A 22892-nucleotide genomic window follows, 5' to 3' on the forward strand; every position below is an offset into this window, starting at 1 on the left:
AAGTTCTACTAGCAGCCAAAATTCAGCATCACAAGTAGTTATTTCAGTTTATTTTGCTCAGTTAAAAACAGAACTGCAAAATGTTTGGTACGTTTTATTTAGCAACATACAAGGAACAATATAAACTGCCACATAAAACTCGACACAAAACAGCTGGAGAACCACCCCAACTCCCTCCCCCGTAAAGTTATTTATTCAAAGTGGTACTTTTCTGCAGAAAATTTGTGTCAGAGCACTTGCTGTACACCAGTTTATACCGCTGCTTCTTGGTAATCTGTGTAAGAAAGTCACAAAGTGCTCCAATTTTGAACTTGCTGTAACTGTAATTTCCTAAAGGTGTTCTTGTGATTTCCCCAACACATGTTCCACTGAAATGCACAGCACCCTTTAGAATAGATGGAGAGCACTTATCTACAGTCAACTAGATACCAAGTCAATTCCATAAAACTTTATCACAGGTCACAAATTAGGATGTATGATGGACAAGAGAAAACACACAGTATAAGCTAATCATGCAGAGTGCCCTTTCCACTGCTCTCTCCCCACTCTGTGGCTTTCCCCCCCACACTCTATTTCAGACCAAAGGAGTTTAATGTTAGCATCAGTGACCAAGCTCAAATCACAGGTTGAATTAACAAATGCAGATACAGAGCTCATGCCAGCACTATATGAGCTCTGCTCCCGGTCATACCAGCTGTAAAAGTGTGTTTTTATAAGTTCTAAGGCATGTATACTAATATATGCTTAGAGTAAGTGCCAAGGCATGTATACTAATACATGCTTAAGAGTAAGTGCCATGATTTACTTCTACTAGAAACATAACTCTTCACCTCCACTTGTCGTTCCTTTCCTTTTTACTCTTTCCTCACTTCCCTCTAATACTGGAGTGGACCCAAATAATCTTCTATTACTAAATGGATTTTAATCTCTTCGGTGCTGCATCCATTTGCAGTCCTCTTCTTCATCCTGACACTAAAATGTTTAGGAAACAAGGGCAGGAAGATGAAAAAAAGCCAACAGATTTTAGGACTGTAATGGGTAACATAGAGGACCTTGCTTCTATTTCAAAGTGGCCATAAATTCATTCACCCAGATCATGTCTGATAATTACCTGGTAATTACCACAGCTGGGCAACTTCTTTCAGAACCTGTTTCAGTTCTCTTCATTTATCTTATAGTTAATTTTTTTGCAGTAATCCTTTCCAAAGGATTCCAAAGATAAGGCTGAAGGTATATTCAGAAAAAAAAATTCTAATCAATAACTTTGTACAAACTAATCCTCAGTCTCTCTGTGAAGTAGGCATATATTAAATCCCATTTTTACGTACAGGGAATGTAGGCTCAGAAAAATGTCTTCCCCGTGGCTAGAGTAAATCAGCAACACAGGAAAAAATGCAGTTAGTTCCTGCCTTTCCACCTGCAGTAGAATTCACTAGACCAGGCTGCCTCAAATAAAAGTGAAATCAGTGTGTTATTTGTTTTTAATAAAGAACAGTCAATTAGATGGCAGTACACTTTTCTCCCCCCAAAAAACCTCAGGGTCTTGTCTACATGAAAACCTCACAAAATATATTATTAAATACAAAGTTTTGTGGTGGGCTGCTTCTAGTAAGCCATGCGGTGTAGTATATGAAGATTTTTAAACAAAAACCCCAAGACATCAGAATGTGTCCCTGTTCTTATCTGCAAGCACCTTGCACCACCAGGTCTGCTTTTCACTGCAGTTACATGCACTGAGTGTCAGCAGCAATGCTTCACTGCAATGCTTCCTGCACTGAGTGTCAGCAGCAAACCCAGACAAGCCTGCTTAACTGCCCCATTCTTAGGCCAAACCAGTAATACATTGCACAATTTCCAAAAGCAATACAAGTATTCAGTTTCATCTACAGAGTGTTGAAACCATGACTATACAAGTGATCACACTTCTATCAATACTAGAACTCAGAATAATTTTAAAATAAACCAAAATTATATATCTGGAATATATGTTAGCATCCTTCTAAGGCCATACAGGACCTCATTTCTCAAACTGCAAATACCAGCACCCTTTAGGGATCAGACTTACCCAACCTTAAGCCTCAAGGCAGTTTTGCAACTTGGCTGTCAGGGCAGTAGAACAGTCCCATGTGGGCACATCCAAGAGAAGGCCAGTGCAGGGAGATGCCTTTCCAGCAGCGTACATTACTGGAGCAGAACAGGGACCTCAAGTGAGAGTCCCAGAACTCCAGCTGACACTAGATTAAACCAGCATTTGTGAAGAGATTTAGCAGTGGCTCTCTGTTAACCTCCAGCTCTCCTGGAGTTAATGCTTCACAAATAATTTTTACCTTTATATAGTGTCAAACAAATATACTTTTTTCTCTACACTTAAACCTATCTCAGATGAAATTAATATTCTTAGGTGAGACTCTGGATCAGAAACTACAAGAAATAACTTTGTTGGTTACCAGTAGGGAAGCTAAGGAAAATGGGTAGTTTAGGACAAACAGATCAAAATAAATGCAGAGGAATTTTTTTTTTTTTACTGTGGATTATTTCTCAATAAAAATAAAATCATGCTAGTTTTACAACTCTGGTAGCTTCATAGTATCTGAAGCAGCAATAACAAAATCTTCATAGAATTGTAAGTGGATGGGAGTCCAGACAATACTCCTGCCTGCTTGGTGAACTAAACAGAACCCAGACTCCCAACAGTCATTTCTTCAATGCTGTTGAAAACTGTAACTCACCACCAGTCTATCATCAACTACAAATACAGGTTAAAAAAAATCCAAACCAAAACCACCATTAGCAAAATCTGCTTGAAATGTTTTCTCTTATGGCTACAGAAAAATTAGCCAAATTCTTTATTCCACTAGTAGTGAAACAACCCCCATGTCAACAATGTGACCACATAATGTCCATACTTCAAGTCCTTATAAAGTCACATTTATTTAGACTTAGCACATATGGTTTCCAGTGATGTTTCTGGTTTAGGCTCCAGCTCCTCAGGGAATTCTAGTTTTTCACAGATTGTCTCCTTTATGGGTAGATACTGAGAGATCTCGTTAGGTTCCGTGAACAGGGTAGGTGGAACATTCTAAAAAGCAAAACTTTTACATGAAATGAGTGAAAGAAAAGAGGGGATAAGAAAAAGTATTCCAACCCCAAACTATTGCAGACAACCTATTATTTACTGGATGTAAACACCACTCCAGGCAAACTTTTTAGAGGCAAACAAAAAGGGAGGAGGAAAGATACAAGAAAATTTAAGTTGAGGTGTTTGTCACAAATAAAAATCAACAGCTCCAATTCCAAATGTGCCACAAATTATTCTGAGCCACTAGAGTTTTAAGGTGGCCTATTAACCTCAAATATTTGACAAAAACTGAAAGAGTCTATTACCAAACAGATCTTAATCCCTAATACGGCTTGGAAGCACATAAATTTAACACATGAAATTTAACATCATGGGACATGGACTACCTGATTTTGCAGCTGAACAGTTCTATGAAAAAATAAAATAATAAAAACATTTTGTTAACTCAATAGTAGAAAAAGTGACCTAATCCTATACCCTGTCATGTGATCTGAGCATTTATAAAATGTAAATCTGCTCTAAAATCACCAAAACAAAAGTTGCATAAGCAGAAAGAACTTTCTTCTGTATTAATTCCAAACTAACAAAGAAGGACTTAAGAGACACAGTATTTTCTATGCTGACCATAAAACTAAAAAGCAGACAGAAGGAAAAAAATCAAAGTTTTAAAAATGCAATACCTTTAGACTTGATATTTTGCTTTCCCTGGATGTGTATTCTCGCAACATGTAGGTCTTGTCAGCCTAATGGAAAAAAGCAATCATCTGGTATCAGTAAAACAAGCATTTTAAATACATTTAATTTAGGAAGCATTGGAATTTGGTTGACCACAAATTTTCACATAGAAGTAATGTACATTCAAATTCATGAAGATAGATGACAACAATGTTGTTTTTTTACAAAAACCCGCCACGTGCATGTTTAAAAAAATTCTATGACTGAAAATGTTTGTTAATTTTTACTCAGCTAGAACTCCTACACATCTACACAGAATTACCAATACCCAAATCTTAATATCCTGTATTATTTGTGAGATACCAGAACTCAATGTACCGCGGACAGTTATTTGCAAGTTACAATAACGTATTTGAAGACAAGACAGTATTGAACTCTTTACTGCTGCCTATTTTTCCTCTTGTGCTTCCTTCTCTAATCTGTGTTTGTCAAATGTATTTAAATTATTACATCACATGATGGGTAGCCTACTCTGCTCATACACATGGCATCCAGCAATTGGTTGCTAGCTCGGCACCACCACAATAATAAAATACACTCAGAAGTTTTTGTGCCCCCAAACATCAGTATTAAATTAGAGGAATATCACTGGGTCACTGGAAGTAAAATGGCAAAGGAACCTCTGTAAAGTAACTCATGATGGAAAGTAAGGGTTTACCTCATGATGAAGCCTTGTATCGTTCATCCTGATGAGTACCCCATCCACTCTCAAGAAGAACCTCAGCAGCACAAAAAAGCTGGAAGGCATAACTCTCTGCAAAAATAAAGAGGGTACATTCAGCACCTTACAAAGGCTTACTTAAGCATGTACTTGTCTACATCAGACATTCACAATGTAAAACAATATGAGAAGTTTCCAAGAATTAAGTCAAAAGTTTGGGCAGTTGATGTGCTACAGCTATGACTGGCCAGTGGGGCAGACAGTGTCTCAAAGGACTATTAGGCAGGAAGCAGGAGGGAAAAGATTGTCCCCTGGAACAAATGACAGATGACAAAGATTTCAAGAAAACATAATTTCCAGTAAGGTCATATTTCTAAGAGCAAGGATGAAGAACATTTTGCTTTAACGTTTAAATCCCAGAAGGAACAACATGCAGCTGTGTTTTGTATTAATCAGCCAACTGAGTGCCCGGGTATCTTTTATACACCTCCCAATACTCACTACTTTCACACTCAAACTTGATACTCCATGATCATGGAGTTCATCTTCAAACAGGAGTACTTCTTCAAAAAACATAATTTGTTCCCTGGCTTTCAATTTCTCTGTATTTATGTGTTCTGTTGTAGGAACAACCTAGACAAAAATATTAAGAGCAGTTAGCATATTAATTTTTTGCCAAACTACATACAGTTTGTTCTGATATTTTTAATTCCACAGTTTTAAAAAGGAAAAAACTTCTTGGGCACTAAGCTTAACACACTCCAAATTTCTAAGAGAAAAAATTAAAATCAAAGTTTCCAAGAGTTTCTTCTTGGAAGTAATATCAAGCAAAAACAAAATTTAAGAGTGGAAAATTCTGACTAAACTTCTCTCTGGGTACCAGGCTCAGTAGGGTTTCAGCTGCAAACAATTCTGCTTTCTTTTAAAACATTTGAAGATGTCTTGTGTTCAAGATACATATGAGAAGTTCAGGTTTATAAACAGATTTCTGTGCATTTAACATCCCTAACCCACAACACACCTTGAAAATTATTCCAGTAAAGCCTTTTCACAGAAATCAAGTACCTGTATGTTTTCTATCTCATGGTCTCCACAGACACTTCTGGTGTCCAAATACTATGGAGCAAATTGTTTATTTCTATACTGTACTTTTAATTCCAGCACAACTCAAATGATCTCTAACTAAAGCAATACTAGTGAATTAATATATCTGCTTAGTAGCAAGCAACCTGTATGCAGTAAACAGAAGCTGGGAACTTCAGTCTTATTTTCACAAAAATAAAGACATGGGAGGGCCTGTGAGTTTAAATATGAGGAATTACTGAGCTGCTGTTGCAGAAAAACATCGGGCCATTGAAAGCAGCCAGGTCAGAAAGCAGACAAACATGCAAGCAGCAGAGCATGAAGGCACTACAGAATGACACAGCTGATAGTTCTGCTGTACATGAGCAGCTCGGGGCCCCGGAGCAGTCCCCAGCAAGAGCTGAAGCCTCCGATGTGCTTTAATCCTAAAATGCTTTAAGACACCACCCACCCTCATTATTAAAATAAGCCATGATTTGATTAGGATAAAATCATGAGCTGAGAAACATGAGAAGCCCAAATTACACTTTGAAATCAAAAATTACAAAGCACAAAAGATTTTAAAGAAGCCTACTGAAAGGTAAATGACAGCTTCAAAAGAAGTTTGACTGAAGCAAGATGCAGTCAGCAATTAACAAGAAGAAAATTATTACCTTTAATGTTGCAGTATCTCCCAGCAAAGTTCCTTTGTAATCTGTTGTGTAAGTCCAGTCATATGGCTTGACAACTTCCTTACTGTGCTCAGTCTCACTCCTCAACAGTGAAAGAGAAAACAGCTTTGTAGTAATTGCTTTATAGCAATTCTCAAAAAATTACAACCTCGCATAAGACTGTGCATTAGAATTCTGACACTGTTCCTAACGAAAAATAGCAGCATTGTCTGAGCTGCAATCACAATGTCAAGACTTAATCATGGTTTCACGTCTGCTTCCATAATAACTTTGAAAACAATTATGAAAATTCTTGATCTATTTCAGTTCTATGACTCAAAGATTCTCATGCAATATTGCTGAAAAATTTGTATTTCAAGATCAATGTCTCTTTAAGTAGGCAGAAAGTGATCTCTTGACAACACACAGCAATCATTAACACTGCAATTTAGCTTAGTTTTCATGATAACTTTGCTTTGTTTCTGTGCTTTATTTCCTGATGCTCTACAACTAAATCAAATTTGGTAAATACTAAGCATCATAATTAGTTCTCATGCATCTCAGCCTTAGGAACAAAGCATGTTCTGCTTTGTTCCTAAGGCTAAGATTTTGAACATGTACAGCACTTTGCAACACCACACAATACAGTCTTGTAATGCTCAAGGCTCTATAAGTTTAAGTAAACAGAAACAGCATTAAGTCATGTTAAACTTGACATTTACTTTAAGAAAGCCATGACACAGCGGAAAAATACAGCTGACCCAATTTAACAGAAAGGATGATGACAGCAAAGAAAAGCAAAGTGACCTCTGTGATCACATGCTATATCTAGGGTAGAATCAAATGCAATGTGGTCTTCAAGAGTTCAATTTGTTCCTTTAACGACTGTATGACAGTTTCATATACAACACACGAGTACTTGCCCACTGGTGATAAAATACTGTACCTGCTCTCTTGCCACTCCTCTGCACAAGCGACTTTGATCATACCTTGACAATTATTGACACATTTTAAAGCATCTGTAGCATTGAACTCAATTCCAAAACCATGGTCATGCTGTATTCTTAGGACATTGTCTCCAAACATCATCTCTGGCAGGGAAGGCATGTGTAATTCATCAGCCAACCTGCAGAGAAAAATAAAAGAGGCATCAATCAGCTGATCACAGCTCAGTGAAAGCAGTCCTTGTTTTGGAACAAGGACTCTTTAGACCGTGATAACTTAGAAGACACATCACCAGGTTAATCATTTCACCTGAAATGCAGACTCATTGATCTGAAGTGACTTTTCCACTAAAAAAGTACTCCTAAAACATTCCTTCACCATCAGGCTCAGACAAAATTCTCACACATGAGGAATGAAGAGTATCTGAGAAACATGTAGAAGCCATTTTCCACCTGTGCTAGCAAATCCCTGGATGGTCAGTGGACCAACTTCAGTAGGTACTCAAAGAAATTTTCAAGAACTAGGACTCAACATAAGCAAGTTTGAATTCACAGCACAATGGTCCATTCCTCCAAATTTAGAAGCCTAGAAAAAAGATGCTTAAGACAACCCAGGCAGAGTATGTAAAAACTGCAGAAGACACTACTGTACTCTGCTGGTAGAAGACATGTACTGGCACACTTCCTAAACTTTTCCTCCTCACCTACCCGACTTCCCAAGATCAAAAAGGAGTATCTGACATTTGGAGAGGAGAAAGCTTTAGGAAATACACCACCTATTTGAGTGGGGGGAGGGAGAAGAGTGTCCTAATCATAATGTTCACATTGGTAACATGGCTGAACAAAAGTGGTTATTTCTGTAACTCTTAATACAAAAGGACAGTGTCAACCTAACTGAAATTAAAAAAAATAAATTCACAGACCTGGAAAATAAGATCCTATGTTTTTCCCAAAGAAGGCAGAATAACATTATGAACTTTTCCATTTAATCAAGTGTAGGGACCCTTGACCTGAAAAACCCAACCCCTGCATAGAAGAGTTCTTAGCTATGGCACATTTAATCCTTCACCTTTCCACACAGGTTGCTGAGGGATTTTTGCAATATATATTTGCCAGAAATAAAATTCCTACAGGTACTACTAATGTTCCCCAAGCAATAAAAAAAACAAAATGGGTCGCTGTGACCTTGTTGCACCTCCTACAACTGGCCTCAGCTCATTGATCCAGCCTGTCCAGATACTTCTGCTGAGCCTTCCTACTCTCCAGTAAATCAACACTTCCACCTGGCTTGGGGTCATCTGTGAACTTACTGAAGGTGCACTCAATCACCTTGTCTAGACCATCAATAAAGATATTGAACAGGACTGGGCCCAATACTGAGCCCTGGAGAACACCACTGTTGATGGGCCACCAGCAGGATGTAACTGCATTCACCATCAGTCTTTGAGCTCAGTCATCCAGACAAGGTTTTACTCAGCAAACAGTGCACCCATCCCAGCCATAAGCAGCCAGTTCCTCCCAGAGAATGCCTTACTAGCCTCAAAAAAGATAAAAGCAAGATAAATGAAAGTACATTTAACAAGACTAATGAGAGTCCTATGTATACTGAAATTTATTCCAGAAAATGAAACCAAGAAATATCTGCTAAATCCATCTGTCTATAAGGTCAGTTGTGGTACAGCTGAACTCTCCAGTTCCACATTAGCAAATCTGACTTAAGTACTTGAAGCTGATACAGGAACATTGCCTCCAATGATTTCAGTGGACTGGAAAGTTCTACAAGAAGAGAGCAAATTATACACTTTTAATGAAAACCACTATCTTAAAATAGCTACTACTGAGACATGGTATGAGATGTTAAAAATATTCTTTTTCAAAAATAATTTTAAAAATCAGGCTTCTAATTAGCAGGTCTCAGTTCACAGAGATACAGAGATCCAAAACCGTTATAATCATACATTCAGAATGGTTTGAGTTGGAAGAAACCTAAAGGTCAACCTCTCTGCCATGGGAAAGGACACCTCCACCAGACCAGGCTGCCCAAAGCTCCATACAACCTGGCCTGGGATGGGGCATCCACAATTTATCTGGGCAACCCGTTCCAGCGACTCACCACCCTCACAGTCAGCAATTTCCTTCCTAGGGTCCAATCCAAATCTCTCCTTCAGTTCGAATTCATTCCCCCTTTTCCCCATACGACATGCCCTTGTAAAAAGTCCTTCTTCATCTTTCTTGCTGGCTGCCTTCCGTAATCATTAAAACAAAATTTTGGAAGTTACCTGTAACCCAAATAGCCCGAGTTCTCCAGCCAGAGAATCAAGCTTGAGGAGAAGGAACAATCCCGGGGACCGAGCAGTGTCTCCCCCGCCCTGGGAACGCCGCGTGTTTCCTTCGCAAGGCCACCCGACGCCCCCAGCCCCTCGCTGTGACGGCTGAGGCCGCAGCCCCGCGGTGGCTCCCCGAGCAGCGGGGACACCGTGCTGTGCCGTGTCCCCCGGAGCCCCCGGCCCGGAGCCCGCCCCACCTCTCGGCCTGCGCCGACTTCATGATATGGGTCCGGGCGGCGCTCAGCTTCCACGGCCCGAAGGTGAAGTCGCGCCGGCTGCTCTGGAAAACGGGGTGCATGGCGGCCTCCTCTCCGCCGAGCAGAAGGCAGGAGGCGGCGGAAGGGGCGGAGGTGGCGGAACCCCTCTCCTCCCGCCTCCTCCCGCACAACACTCACAGCAGCACGGGCGCCCCCGGAACCGCCGCCCCGTGGCGTTTCCGCTTCCAGGGCCGCGCGGAGCGGAGCCCCGGCGGCGGCGGAATCCTGGGATGCATCAGGAAGAGCGTTGCCAGCAGGGTGAGGTAGAGGATCCTGCCCTTCTGCTCGGCTCCAGTGAGCCCACAACTGGAGTGTTCTGTCCAGGACAGTAGAGACATGGAGCTCCTGGAGCGGGTCCAGCGAAGGGCAGCGAAAATGATTAAGTGACTGATCTTCGTTTGGTGGAAGGGCTGAGGAAGCTGGGTCTGTTCAGCCTCGAGAAGAGGTGGCTGAGAGGGGCCCTTATCAATGTGTACAAATATCTAAAGAGGGGATTCCAAGAGTATGGATCCAGGCTCTTCTTGGTGGTGCCAAGCAATGGGACAAGAGGCAACGGGCAGAAACTGATGCACAGACGTTCCACCTGAACGTAAGGAAGACTTTCTTTACTGTACAGTGACTGAGCACTGGAACAAGTTGCCCAGAGAGATTGTGATGCCTCCACCACTGGCAATATTCCAGACCTGTCTAGACACAACCGTCTGCCATGTGCTCTGGGATGACCCTGCTTGAGCAGGGCGGTCGGACCAGATGACCCATTGTGGCCCTTTCCAACCTACCCAGTCTGTGATTCTGTGAGGTGATATGGGGGGACAGATGGGTGAGGAAGGGAGTCCACACTTCTCTGTGCTGCTGGAGCCACCGTGGGGAGAGTGGGCTCTCTAATCTCCTCTGCCCAGGATGAAGAGCCAGCAAGCTCACCCAAATCCCTGTTCCAGCAAAGCTGGGCTGCAGAAACCAGTGGAGAATGTTTGTGTGCCCCACAAGTGCTTGTGCCTTCAGCTACTTCCCCATGGGTACCTCACCAAGAGCAGTGGGACAGCTGGGTAGGAGCAGTTTTGGGGAGCTCTGAAGCCTCTGGACCATCTCCATGGCCACACTAACAGTTGCAGCAAGCATTACCTGGCTCCATCAAATAGGTGCCCTGCGCTATGTTAGTACACACACGTGTGTGCACACAGAATCACATCTGGGCAAGGCTAGAATGGGGCACAGTGGATAATCTGGTCCAACTTCCCTGTTCAAGCAGAGTCATCCCAGAGCCCATGGCACTGGATTGTGCCTAGACAGGTCTGGAATATCTTCAGTGAGGGAGACTCCACAACCTCTCTCAGCAACCAGCGCACAGACACTCACACAGGAAATAAGTTCTTCCTAACATTCAGGTGGAACTTCTGTGCATCAGTTTTTGCTCATTGTGGAATCTCTTGTGCTGGTTCGATACATTTTTGAGTGCTGTCCAAAGACGGTCTTTTTAAAATGTCAAAGTGCAATGGCATAGTAAGCTTTAAAAAGTCCTGTAGAAAAGTATCAGTAGAACTGGTTGAAAATAATACATCAGCTTAGTATTCCAGCACTGATGGGTGGGTGCTTGTCTTGCTTTTCTGCATCATCAAAAGGGAAGACTAACTCCCTAGGGACTTCCCCTGGCACAGCAGCAAGACACACAGCCCAGCTCCTGCTGTTGGAACATTGGAGCAAACTCAGGCAGCAGCCACAGGAAACTGATGTCCACAGCATTAAAACCCCCACAGAGCAATCAAAATATAGCACAGCTCAGATCAAGGCTGTCACCCTCTGTGCTCAAGGGAATTGCCGGAGAAAGGCAGGAACTAGGGAGGGCAAGCACAGCATTTAATTTTTGTTCACCCTTTACGCTGTACCCTTTATACTGACACTATATCCAATGTCTTGCTTCAGATGTGTGTGCGGCGAAAAACTCTTTCCCAAATCTTATTTGTGTTACTTTTAATAGTGTTTGGGGGTCTAGGAAGTCTAGCACTTAGGCTCTACGGCTGCCTGGCACTACGAGCCGGGACAAATAATTTTACCTTATCCATGGATAGTACTTTTCCCCTGCCCTTTAACCGAGTTCCCGGGAAATGCACGGACCGCTCCGGGGCGGCCGCGCAGAACATGGCGGGCGGGGAGGAGGCGCGGCGGGCCGAGGCTGGGGGGCGGGCCGGCGGGAGGGGCAGGCACGGGGCTGGGGCCGTGCCCATGCCGGGAGAGGCTCGGGCCGCGGCGGCTGGCGGGGGTCCCGGGCGCCCCAGCCGGGAACGTACTGCTCTGGCGGCGGCGGGCGGTGAGTGCGGAGCCAGGAAGGGGACAAAGACGGCGGGACGCGCTGGCTCCCGGCGCGTGGGGGCGAAGCGATGGATGCCCGGGGCGGAGGACCCTTTTCCAGCTCTTTGTTCGCTGCCGGAGGGAGCGCGGGGGCAAAATGGCGAAACCCCCGTTCCCCACCGTATTTACAACTCGGTCCCACTCGTTTCGTGGGTGTGCGGGAAGCCAAACCGCTCTGCCCGCGGCGGGGATGGGATGGGATGCTGTCCCCACCCGGGCAACCCTGGCCCGGGATGGCCAGGGCCACCTCTCCCCGAGGTCACTTTTTCCCCCGCAGGGTGCAGTGGGGCAATGAGGCGACGGGGAGCGCCAGGTGCTCCGGGCATCGGTATCGCAGGGTGCGGCCGCGGGGGAAGCCGCCTTTCCAAAACCCACTCCGGCCAAAAAGTGTCGGAAAGGCACAGAGTTGGTGCAAGCATGCTGAGAGAGAAAGAAACTCGAGGGAAAGTGTTTGTGCACACGTCCTCAGTCACAGGCTAGGGAAGAGCCAAGTTATATTTTTTTCAAAGCATGGCCCAGTAATGTCTTTAATTACGTTTTTAGGAAAGTACAGATAAAAATGGGAAAAAGGTGTCTTTCCAGACTGACAGTGCTGCCTAATGCCACAACAGCCACGCAGATGGAAGCGTTTCTGTGAGTACTGTCTGGAACCCATGTCTGCCACAGTTGTCGTATTGGCTAAGATAACTTTCCTGAGTCCCTTCCCAGAAATGCTAAAATCAACTTTCCATTCATTGATGGACTCTTTTACTTTTTTTTTGCTTGCATATTTGCATTTGTTTGTTTGTTTGTTCGTTCATTATCCTAAAGATGTGTGAAGGACTGAATGAAGTAAGAAGTGATTGCCGTGTGAAGGCAGCAGGAAAAAGAGGAATTGCTAAGGAATTGGAAGAAATAACAAGGTTTCACAAAATGAGGCTGTGAATCAATGGATGAGAAGTCAAGGATTAAAGGTTCTCAGGCATTTCTGTAGCATGGACTGCATCTTAATGCAAGGAAGTGTCTTTCAAACCTCATGTACAGAAAGTCAATTCCTCCAGTCCTTTGGTGTTGGCAGTAAAATGCAATCAGCAGTGTAGCTAAGGTGATTATAAACATGCAGAAATTATGTTGGGAGAGTACATGCAGTGGTGGTCCCTGAGTTTTTGAATGTTACTTAGCAACTGTTAAGGAAGAGTCAGCAGGATGTAAGACTGATCTCTGGGGCCGTTCAGGTCCAATCCAGCTAGCTCTGGACCCTGGCTCTTCGCAGTCTTACAAGAACAAAAGTAAAAGACTAGAGGCACTCTTTCCTCTCGGAATGATCCATCATGATCCATCATGATCCATCATGATCCATCATCCCACTTTGTTGTGGAACCACTCCAGGGAAGTCCAAGGGAGACAAAGAGAGGTCAGAGGTTCCTCCTGGGAGATTTTAAGCGCAGGGGAAGGGAGGTGGAGGAGAGGGGCTACAGCCAATGGGATACAAGTGAGGAGAGGGGCGAAGGGAGGGATAGACCAGGGAGAAACCACCACCACTGGGGCTTAGGGGAGAGGGGAAGACATGTGATATGAGAGGAGAATCCCATGAGGATACAAATATACTATTCAGTATGTTTGTAAATACCAAACCCAGTGCAAAACAACAACTAAATAAACTATTTCATGCAATACCATAGCAGAGTATGACTAGCCTGGCATCCATAGACCGTCAGCAAATGCTGTATAGGCAGAATACAAGGTAACTATGAGGATAGGCAGAAATTTTTTAAAATGTGACTTTCTTTAAAGTAAGATAAGCAAAGGTATTTGATATTTGTCTTGTTTCTTGAAGAAACAAGTGATATTCTTGTTTCTTCACAACCTAGATGAAGGGGCTGGTAAGTAGGACTTAGAAACAAGTAAGCTCTGTAGAAAATTTTAAAGTAAAATGTGCCTATTTTTGTTTCTTATTTCCCTTCCCCTTCACCTCTTCTTGTCTTTCCTGTTCTAGGCTTGGTGTTATCCTCTTTGGTGTGCCCACAGGCAATTTACTGCCCCTTCACTTGCCCATCTAAAATATGTAGTTTCCTGCATGCTACAGGTAAATTTTAACAAAGGCAAAAGGGCCTCCAGTCTTTGGAAAGAGTTTGAAGAACTATTACCTGGATGTTTCTGAGCGTTGTTCTGCTTCTAGCTGCTCAGCGTGTCTTGGCTGCTCCAGATCTGCACACTCTGACCATGAGCAGCAATTCCTCCCTCAGCAATGGGAAGGGCCTGAGGAACCTGACCACAGAGGAAGATGGGGCAGTCAGAGTCACTGAGTCTGTTGCTATAATTGTCATTGCCATCTTCATCTGTTTGGGCAACCTGGTGGTTGTTGTCACTCTGTATCGCAAGTCATACCTTCTCACCTTGAGCAACAAGTTTGTGTTCAGCCTGACCCTCTCCAACTTTCTACTCTCTGTGCTGGTGCTGCCTTTTGTTGTGACCAGCTCCATCAGGCGAGAATGGATCTTTGGGGTTGTTTGGTGCAATTTTTCAGCCCTGCTCTACATGCTGATCAGCTCAGCCAGCATGCTCACTCTGGGACTCATAGCTATAGACCGGTAAGCTGCTGTTTGGTAATGAATTGTAACAAATTGTCTGCTCCTCTCATAGAGTAACCACTGCTTGTTCATAGAGTTGAGAAGCACGTGGAGAAGGTTACACGGTGTACTGATGGAGTATCATTTTTACTTCAGCCCCTCATGAAATTTTGATGTGGAGCAAGAGAAAGTGATATCATCAATAATGGAAAATGCAGACGTTCATCTAGAGTTTTTTAAAGCTCTTGATGGTATAATAGCATACTATTTGATAAACATGAAATAGTGACTTAAAATTCCATATTATACCCTAAGCATACACTCACACATAAGAGCAGATTTAATGGTTGCATGTGTGGCTTCAGCCACGTTTGACAGTCTTGACTGCGGTGATACCTACTTGTACATGTAACTGTTTCTAGAAACGGCTTCTGAGCCTGTTTGAAGTAAAAAGAACTAGATATCAGCATCATTAAAGCATGTTCTTTTCTTTATTGTATGTCTTTTATGCTCCTGTGGACTACTTATTTTCTTGCCCTGCAGGTACTACGCTGTGCTGTACCCGATGGTTTATCCGATGAAGATAACGGGCAACAGAGCAGTGGTAGCTCTTGTGTACGTGTGGCTGCACTCCCTTATCGGCTGCCTCCCTCCCCTTTTTGGCTGGTCCTCCTTGGAGTTTGACCAATTCAAGTGGATGTGTGTGGCAGCCTGGCACAAGGAGATTGCCTACACAGCCTTTTGGCAGATCTGGTGTGCGCTGCTGCCATTCGTGGTCATGATGATCTGCTACGGATTCATATTCCGTGTGGCAAGGATTAAGGCCCGCAAAATTCACTGTGGGAGTGTTGTCATTGTGGAGGAGGACTCGCAGAGGAATGGGAGGAAGAACTCCAGCACCTCCACGTCATCCTCTGGCAGCCGAAGGAACGCTTTCCAAGGGGTTGTTTACTCAGCCAACCAGTGCAAAGCTTTCATAACCATCTTGGTTGTCATTGGGGCTTTCGTCATTACGTGGGGACCTTACATGGTAGTAATAACATCAGAGGCACTTTGGGGTAAAAACAGTATTTCCCCTGCTTTGGAGACATTGGCTACATGGCTGTCCTTTTCCAGTGCCATTTGCCATCCGCTAATTTATGGGCTGTGGAACAAAACGGTGCGCAAGGAACTCCTGGGAATGTGCTTTGGGGATCGGTATTACCGTAAGTCCTTTGTTCAGCAGCACAGGACATCTAGGCTCTTCAGCATTTCCAACAGGATCACAGGTAAGATGTGGCTGCAAAAGACACGTTCTTAATATCACCAAGAGCAAGGCTTCCTGTCTGACTGTGTTTGGCATGTTTCAGGGCTCTCCAAAGAGAGTTGGATGTTTCTGGAATTTTTAGCAGTCTTTTATCAGTCAGGTTACATTTGAAAGGAGAGTTTTTCTAATTTTTTATAGTTAACATCATTCTCCTACTATAGTAAAATTTTCTCAGGCAGAGAAGACATAGTGATGAGGTCAATAAAAAGAATTTATTTTCTTCTTTCTCAAGCATTTCCTTTTGTGTGCCTTCCATTTTGTGTTGCCCAGATTTGAACTCTACCAAAAGTACTTTTTACTGCACTTTTTCTTTGTTTAATGGCCTTATGCTACAACTCTTTAAAATCCACTAAGGTTCCACTGGCGTAACTTTCTGCAAGTTCAACTTTTAGGCTTAATTTTTGGGAAGAAAAGATCATAAACAAAGTAAAACTGTGTTAAACCATAAACTATTTGATGTGTTCCCAAGCTGCAGACTGAGACCTCCAGTTGCTCACTTTGGTGGCTTCTTTTTTTTTTTTTTCTTTTAAAGTAGCAACACAGTGACATTCAGATTTTTAATAATTTCCCTGATCATGTTCATAAGCTTCCAAAAATAGAGCATCTTCAAGGGGTATTTCATGCAAAGGCATAAACTGAAGTTGGGAAGGATGATCTAAAATGCAGAAGGAAGATGAGAGCAGCAAGGCATCTGTTTTCTGCAACCTGGGAACATTGGGAGAGACTGTCATGCAAATGAAAGAGTTATGGAGCTGTAGCCACATAACAACCTCCAGGAGCTTTGGCAAGTCTGTATCCAGGAAATGCTATGGATTAATACATTGGAAACTGAGATGAGGAGGGAAAAGACAGGAAATTTCTTTCTTTTTCCAAGTGATAAACTTGAAGCTGTCAGCTTCTTATCAGATGTCTTAGCTGGAGGCTGATAGGGAGGAGAAAAAACTCCCAACAAACTCACAATAAAATCTCAATGTGAGATCCAAAGCAGCGTCTTTGTAAAAATCTCACAATCTCCTCCCTTCTTGTTTTGGAGATTTGAAAGAAGTTGGACATCTCTGTGCCCCAACCTTGCTCCTGAGCTCCTTCCCACACTAATGGCCTGTCACAGCTGCCTGTGGCTACCAGGTTATTCTCTGTCTAGAAGATGCCTGGCCAATCTCCCCATCCATGTGAGAGCATATGTTTGGTGCTCAGCCTGTCTGGCTGGTAAAACACACATATGCAGCAAGAGTGGGAGGGAGATGATGCAGAGAGAAAGGAGACTTGCTTTTCCAAACCTGAAAGGTGCTGACTGGATTTCTAAGATGGTAAGTCCAGAAGCTGTGCTCTCTGCTTCACCAATGTAAGTTTTATATGCAGAATAATAAATAAAGAGGTAGAGTGGGTATTACTAGAAGAGGTTTTTACCTCTGCAAGCTCCTTAACCATTCACTGTGTAATAAAAACAAAACTTTCTTGCAGATTTGGGACTATCTCCTCACCTTACTGCCCTCATGGCAGGTGGGAGGCCATTGGGAAACAGCAGCAGCACAGGAGATACAGGTTTCAGCTGCTCACAGGATTCAGGTAACTGCAAGTTTCTTGATCCCTACTTGAGCAGAAGTTTGCACTTGGCAGCAGTCTTGTGGACAGTCAATATTTACAGACACAGATGTCTTCTGGTGGACAGATGACATGAAGCATCTGTTCTAGCTGTTCCAACAAAACTGCTACAGTTGCTTTTTTCCTCCCTTGCCCTCAACAGATTTACGTGCAAAATGGTGCTTACAGAATGGTGACACTCCCTTGGTAATGTGTCCTGGGAACAAGACTCACTGCTTTTCTGCCCTTCTCCTTCAGTTTCTGTTGTTCTTTGGAGACTTTCTCTGTATTCACAAGGAACAGAACAAAAAAGTGCTGTGAACAATGTACTCTCTGTTTCGTATTTTGTAAGAGACCTTGTCTTGTTCATCCTGCAGTATAAACATAAACACTTAGGATGGTTTCAGCTTATAATTTCATTACTACTTAAGATCTCTCAATTGAAGATGGCTTGGAAAAGGGAAAAAACCGAGTTCTGATGGTAATTTTCTATCCAGATCTCTTGCTAGATTTTTCTGGCAGTTAACTCAGCTACCAGTCCTTAACTGCAGTAGTTATTTTAGAGAGTATTTCTGGTCTAGAGACACCAGAGAGTGATCTTTTAAGGGTTGCTTGGTGTAAGGAGTTTGTTTCCTACTTTTGTAAAGGAAGTCTGTGGAGCTGGGATTTATTTTTGATAGTTGTTTTCTGTCTGTGCATTTATTCAGCAATTGTATGTGATAAAAGAGAGCAGCCTCCTGGTAAACCTGCCTCAATTAAGAGAATGTGGTGTTACCATCTTGTGGGAGCAGTTTAAACAAATGAACAAAACTAAAGTGATGCCAAAATGCTGTTAGAAGTGCCGTTGCTGGTTAAGGAGGGAGCACAGTTCATAGCCTGGGAATAGATACACAGTGATCTACTGTGAAATACTGTTTCACTTTGTATGCTTTACTGTGAGTTACTAAAGAGCAGAAGGAAGCCTTAGTCCCTCTTGCGTGTTGCTAGCTGCACCTAGTACATGATCCGGGGGCCTGCAATGCGCAGTCTCTAATCAGAATATTTCCCAATCCTTTCAATGAAAACTGACCTCATTCTTTCCTGTGCAGTGTTTAATGTGAGCTGAAATTTACTCACAAAAGCTGGATTTAGACATCTTTTGAAGGAACTGCTGAAAATAGGCTGAAAATGTATTGTTACCATATTGTATCTCCATGTTACTATTTTACTTGGGGGTTCTTGCTCTTTTCAGGAACAGATACAATGCTTCTTGAAGATTATAGCTCAGATGGCCCTCATGCCCCTCACTGCATCTGTCCTCCTCGAAGGAGGAGTTCAGTGACATTTGAAGATGAAGTGGAACAAATCAAAGGTGAGTGTAGGGGTAAGTATGAAAATGCTCAGAGTCAACTATACTGAATGCTCAGGAAACCTCACAGGACCTTGAGAATTGTCTTGAAAAGTATCTGACCACTGACAGACCTGATCACTCATGCAGGTACAGCAGAAAGCAAAATCAGGCCTTTCTTCCAGGTCTCAAGTAGCAGCAGTTAAGGACAAGAGTTAGAAGCTGGGATTCCCTGCATATATCAAAATTAAATTGCACAGCAGTATCCTCTCTGCAATTCCACTCATCTTAGTGGCTGTTACAAGTTTTGCCTGTTTTGTGTTTCTTGGGAAATATATTTTCCTACCCTCATATTTTGGTTGCATTATCTCTGTGTTTCTCATTTGCTGTCTCTTGTCAACTTTGTCATTTACAGACTTGAAATTCTTCCATTTACAGACTTCGATGATTTGAATATAATTTTATTCTGTTTAATTTACTTTTTCTTACTTAAATTCTACTTTACTTTACTGGGTGTGTTTTTCAGCATGTATGGGTGAAAACAGATGAACCACATGCAATTTTTTCAGTCAGCTTGTTGATTCTGGGCTAGCAGAACATTGCAGTGATCATCATGTCCGAACATTAATTTATTCTGATAGTTACAAAAATTTCAATAGAAGACTTGATAATAACAACTGAGTTTTCTAAACAATATGTGATTGTGGACAGGATGAAAATGAGCAGAATGCCTTTAAGAATCAAGTAATAATAAAACCTAAAATAATGAGAAAATTCTTTCTATGGAATTTTTAAACATCTTGGCAAAATTCCCTTTTGCCCTCTTCCCAGCATGAGATTAATATTTCCTTGTACAAACACATTAGCATACATTTCCCACTATCTTTCTGAGTGATTATCTAGGAGCAGACATCTAATTTCTTGTGAGTGAAAGAGGAAAGTCTCAGTGCACAATTCCCCACAGGTTTAGCAGTTCTCCTTGGTGAGTCTCAGGCTTTTCAGCATCCCTGAGGCTTTAAATTATTTCAGCAGCCTCACTGAAGAGTTATATTTAGGATGAACTCTTGTATTGGTCAACAAGTTGGTGGGTAGAGAGGTGTACAGATGCTACAAAAATAGCTGCAGATTATCCCAGGTCTGAAGCTCTGGAAGCTTTGTGTTCATAGAATGGTGTAGGAAGCTTGAGTATTGTTGGTAAATAACTGTTGGAAAATAAATAATTGTTGGAAAATAACTCTGTAGTTATTTTCCAGAGGGCATGATCATGCCTTTACAACAGGGTCTATATTAGTTTTCAAGCATTTTCACAGCCATGCTTACCAACTGTTACCTTTTTTTTTTTCAGAGGCTGCAAAGAATTCTGTTCTTCATGTAAAAGCTGAAGTGCATAAATCTCTGGACAGTTACGCAGCCAGTCTGGCCCGAGCTATAGAAGCTGATGTGAAACTCAGCCTGTTTGGGGAAGATGCTTTACCAGGAGCCCTGTTCCCCTCATGGACTCTGACAGGAAGCAGTGGGAACATCCGGCGTGGTGCCAGGCCCCATGCCAGCCAAAGACTGAAGCTGCAGAGCATCGATGAAGGGAACATTTGACACAAGCACTGGAGTGGGAAAACAGAATGAAACCACCAAGCAGGTCCTACTGCAGCTGGTAGTGTTTCACCAGAACCAGGACACCTTGTCAGAATGTTTCCAGTGTTTTTTCACAGGGAAATAGCTGGGTTCTGGTACTTGCATTAGCATTTTACAGCAATGTTTGTTTACTGGTTGGGGTGCTACTGACTCTTCTGCACATCATTATCATACAGCACATAAGGAAAGCAGAGCTTGGTTTCATTGACCACATCATTAGTCAGTTGAATCTTGGGTCCATTGGCCAAAGCTGATACCAGAACAAAACAGAAAAGGTATGTGCAGTGTTTAATTCATTGTTACATCCATCCTTTTCTGACCACCAGGATAATCAGCTGATACTTGATAGCTGTAGTGCTCCAATAGGAGCTTGTGCATTGGATAAGACATAAAGCCTTACTCCCAGCTGAGCAATGTGGACTTCACTAAAGACAAAGCCTGAACTTTTCCCAGAGCTCATGCAGATTATGGTCCTACTTACCTTTGCTGGGGGATATTTCTGTCTGTTCAGCCATCAGAATGCCATATCTGACATTGGACTGTGTTTTGCTTCAGCGGCATGGAACACCAGCTCCTCTGGATGTAATGAATGGGAATAAACATGTGCTGGGAGCAGCACAGAGATAGGATTTGAGGAAATCATTAGTGCAGAATTCTTGGTTTCTTTGAGAACTTCAGCTCATGTTTTGCTGTTATTAAAAGGGCACTCTGTGGCTGTGCTAAACCTGACAGAATATAAATGAGATATTATCACTTCATATTCAGGATTCATCTTCTAGAGAGAAGACAGCTGTTTTTGGGTTTTTTTAATCATGAGGGAATGTAGTATTTAAGCTGTAGTTACCTCAGTGCTTTTATTTCTTGGAGTATTAATTAATTAATCTCAAAAATAAGAACATTTGGCACTTATATTGCACTTTGCATGTTCTTAAGCACTGTACAGACATTACCTTGTTAGGCCTTTGTGAGAGGGTTGATCAGCCCTGCTTGCCAAAGAAGGGGAACTCGGCACAGCCAAGCTGCTGGCAGTGAAACAAGGTGCAAAGGTGGCAAGTTCTATAAGGAAAAGAGGGATGAGGTGGATCATTCGAGTATATCCAGCTTGAGGAACTTTTCTGTGCCTTTGTGGGCTACCCCCTTCCTTACTTTGTGGGGTTAAAACCCTGCCTTACTGTGTATGCCAGAGAGGAAATGTAAGTGAGCAGGATAATTTCTTGGGAGTGGGTGTCAGTAGCAAATGGACTTAAGGACCGAGGGTTTGCATGTGTTTACTCTGTGTCTGCTCGCCTGTGCCTCTACCTTTCCCCAGAAGTGCTTTGTATGAGGTTTTGCTGCAGATTGTTTGGAAATCATGATCAGGATGTTTCCATCTGGGTAAAAACGGGGTGTACACCCATTGAGTTTTGTCTTTGTATGACTTACTCAGAGGCACAGAAGCAAAGTGCTATGAGGCAGAGCCTTGGTCCAGTACTGTATTTAGACATCCTATTTGTCTTGTTCCTGACTCAGAGATGTATTTCAGCACAAGCTTATATCCATCTCTGGACAAAGCAACTTGACTTTCTGAACTAGCCTGAATCCCATTGCGTTCCCATGTAAAATATAACTGCATGCTTAAAATTCAGTACATGGTTTGTTGGTTTAAGAACAGGCTGTTAGAGCAAGAACACTTAAGTTCCAGAAAGCTGGCTCTTATGCAGGAATAAATAAATTAATAACAGGGAGGTTCTAACTCCTGCATTTTGTACTTCTAATGTGTTAGAGAGATTGGACCTGGGGACACTCATTAGGAAAAAAAGAACCAAAAATCCCAGTATTTGCCAGGAAACACTCTGCAGGGCGGTCATTATTGCTGTCATTACCGTTACCATTCCAGTCGCAGTCCCTTGTAGTATTCAACACTCCTTAAGCTGTGCACTTGCCTGGAAGTTTTTTTTGTGCATCCCTTTTATTCTGTTTTCCTGCTTGAAAAAAGTTGAGCAGGGCGTTGATGAATGCCAGAAGGGCATACACTAGTATGAATGCATTGAGGAGGAGTAGGTGCTGGCCCATAATGCTGTGTTTAGGAGAAAAAATTCCAAGGCACGTGATGAAGCACAAAATCAATAGTATTGTGTAAAAAGTACATTTTTCACACAGGTACTGAGACAAATGCAGCCTTCAAGCAGGTCAGGGGGGTTGCAAGAGTTTACACATGGCTGAATTTGGCTGCCTGTGTTAATGTCAGTAATCTGTTATTTAGTGTAAATGTTGTTCATGTTTTTGTACCAACATTATAACCAGTGTTGTTCTCTCACTTGAGTTGTCATTAACAAGATCAGTAATTGAGAAATGCACACGTTTTGTAAAACTGTATTCCCACCTTAAATACAGAAGAGAAAAAAAACCAACTTCTTTCCAGTTCCCGATGGTCTG

The 22892-nt window shown here is 42.5% G+C and overlaps 2 protein-coding genes across 4 annotated transcripts; one reads left to right on the forward strand and one right to left on the reverse strand.

Annotated features, from left to right (window-relative positions):
* Positions 1 to 81: 81 nt before the first annotated feature.
* Positions 82 to 9894, reverse strand: TIPRL (TOR signaling pathway regulator). Of its 2 annotated transcripts, none has more exons than XM_058018655.1 (7): positions 9677 to 9894; positions 7155 to 7334; positions 6212 to 6311; positions 4977 to 5108; positions 4473 to 4568; positions 3760 to 3822; positions 82 to 3079 (listed from the first exon to the last, which is right to left on the reverse strand). In XM_058018655.1, the coding sequence occupies exons 1-7, from the start codon at positions 9775 to 9777 to the stop codon at positions 2930 to 2932; spliced, it is 822 nt and encodes a 273-aa protein (XP_057874638.1). In that variant the 5' UTR covers positions 9778 to 9894; the 3' UTR covers positions 82 to 2929. The 2 variants fall into 2 exon arrangements, with proteins under 2 accessions (XP_057874638.1, XP_057874639.1); XM_058018656.1 differs by having other exon boundaries at positions 82 to 3092.
* A 2065-nt stretch (positions 9895 to 11959) lies between these two features.
* Positions 11960 to 22857, forward strand: GPR161 (G protein-coupled receptor 161). 2 transcript variants are annotated; one of them, XM_058018965.1, is made up of 9 exons: positions 11960 to 12041; positions 12626 to 12715; positions 12893 to 13035; positions 14058 to 14147; positions 14241 to 14652; positions 15175 to 15899; positions 17399 to 17503; positions 18750 to 18869; positions 20191 to 22857. In XM_058018965.1, exons 3-9 carry the CDS (start codon positions 13011 to 13013, stop codon positions 20436 to 20438), a joined length of 1725 nt encoding a protein of 574 aa, XP_057874948.1. In that variant the 5' UTR covers positions 11960 to 12041; positions 12626 to 12715; positions 12893 to 13010; the 3' UTR covers positions 20439 to 22857. The 2 variants fall into 2 exon arrangements, with proteins under 2 accessions (XP_057874948.1, XP_057874949.1); XM_058018966.1 differs by having other exon boundaries at positions 12893 to 13166; positions 14058 to 14652.
* Positions 22858 to 22892: the final 35 nt, after the last annotated feature.

The sequence above is a fragment of the Melospiza georgiana genome, chromosome 2, assembly GCF_028018845.1.
Source record: "Melospiza georgiana isolate bMelGeo1 chromosome 2, bMelGeo1.pri, whole genome shotgun sequence".
Taxonomy (NCBI): domain Eukaryota; kingdom Metazoa; phylum Chordata; class Aves; order Passeriformes; family Passerellidae; genus Melospiza; species Melospiza georgiana.

What these genes read in the sequence shown, in the direction of transcription:
- GPR161 (XM_058018965.1), top strand. Translation starts at nt 13,011, where the DNA reads ATGGATGAGAAGTCAAGGATTAAAG. An exon ending in GGACTCATAGCTATAGACCG is followed by an intron (nt 14,653 to 15,174) that starts GTAAGCTGCTGT and finishes CTTGCCCTGCAG; the next exon opens with GTACTACGCTGTGCTGTACC. An exon ending in CATTTCCAACAGGATCACAG is followed by an intron (nt 15,900 to 17,398) that starts GTAAGATGTGGC and finishes ACTTTCTTGCAG; the next exon opens with ATTTGGGACTATCTCCTCAC.
- TIPRL (XM_058018655.1), bottom strand. Translation starts at nt 9,777, where the DNA reads ATGCACCCCGTTTTCCAGAGCAGCCGGCGCGACTTCACCTTCGGGCCG. An exon ending in GAGATACTGCAACATTAAAG is followed by an intron (nt 5,109 to 6,211) that starts GTAATAATTTTC and finishes ATTTTTGTCTAG; the next exon opens with GTTGTTCCTACAACAGAACA. An exon ending in GCAAAATATCAAGTCTAAAG is followed by an intron (nt 3,080 to 3,759) that starts GTATTGCATTTT and finishes TTTGCTTTTTAG; the next exon opens with AATGTTCCACCTACCCTGTT.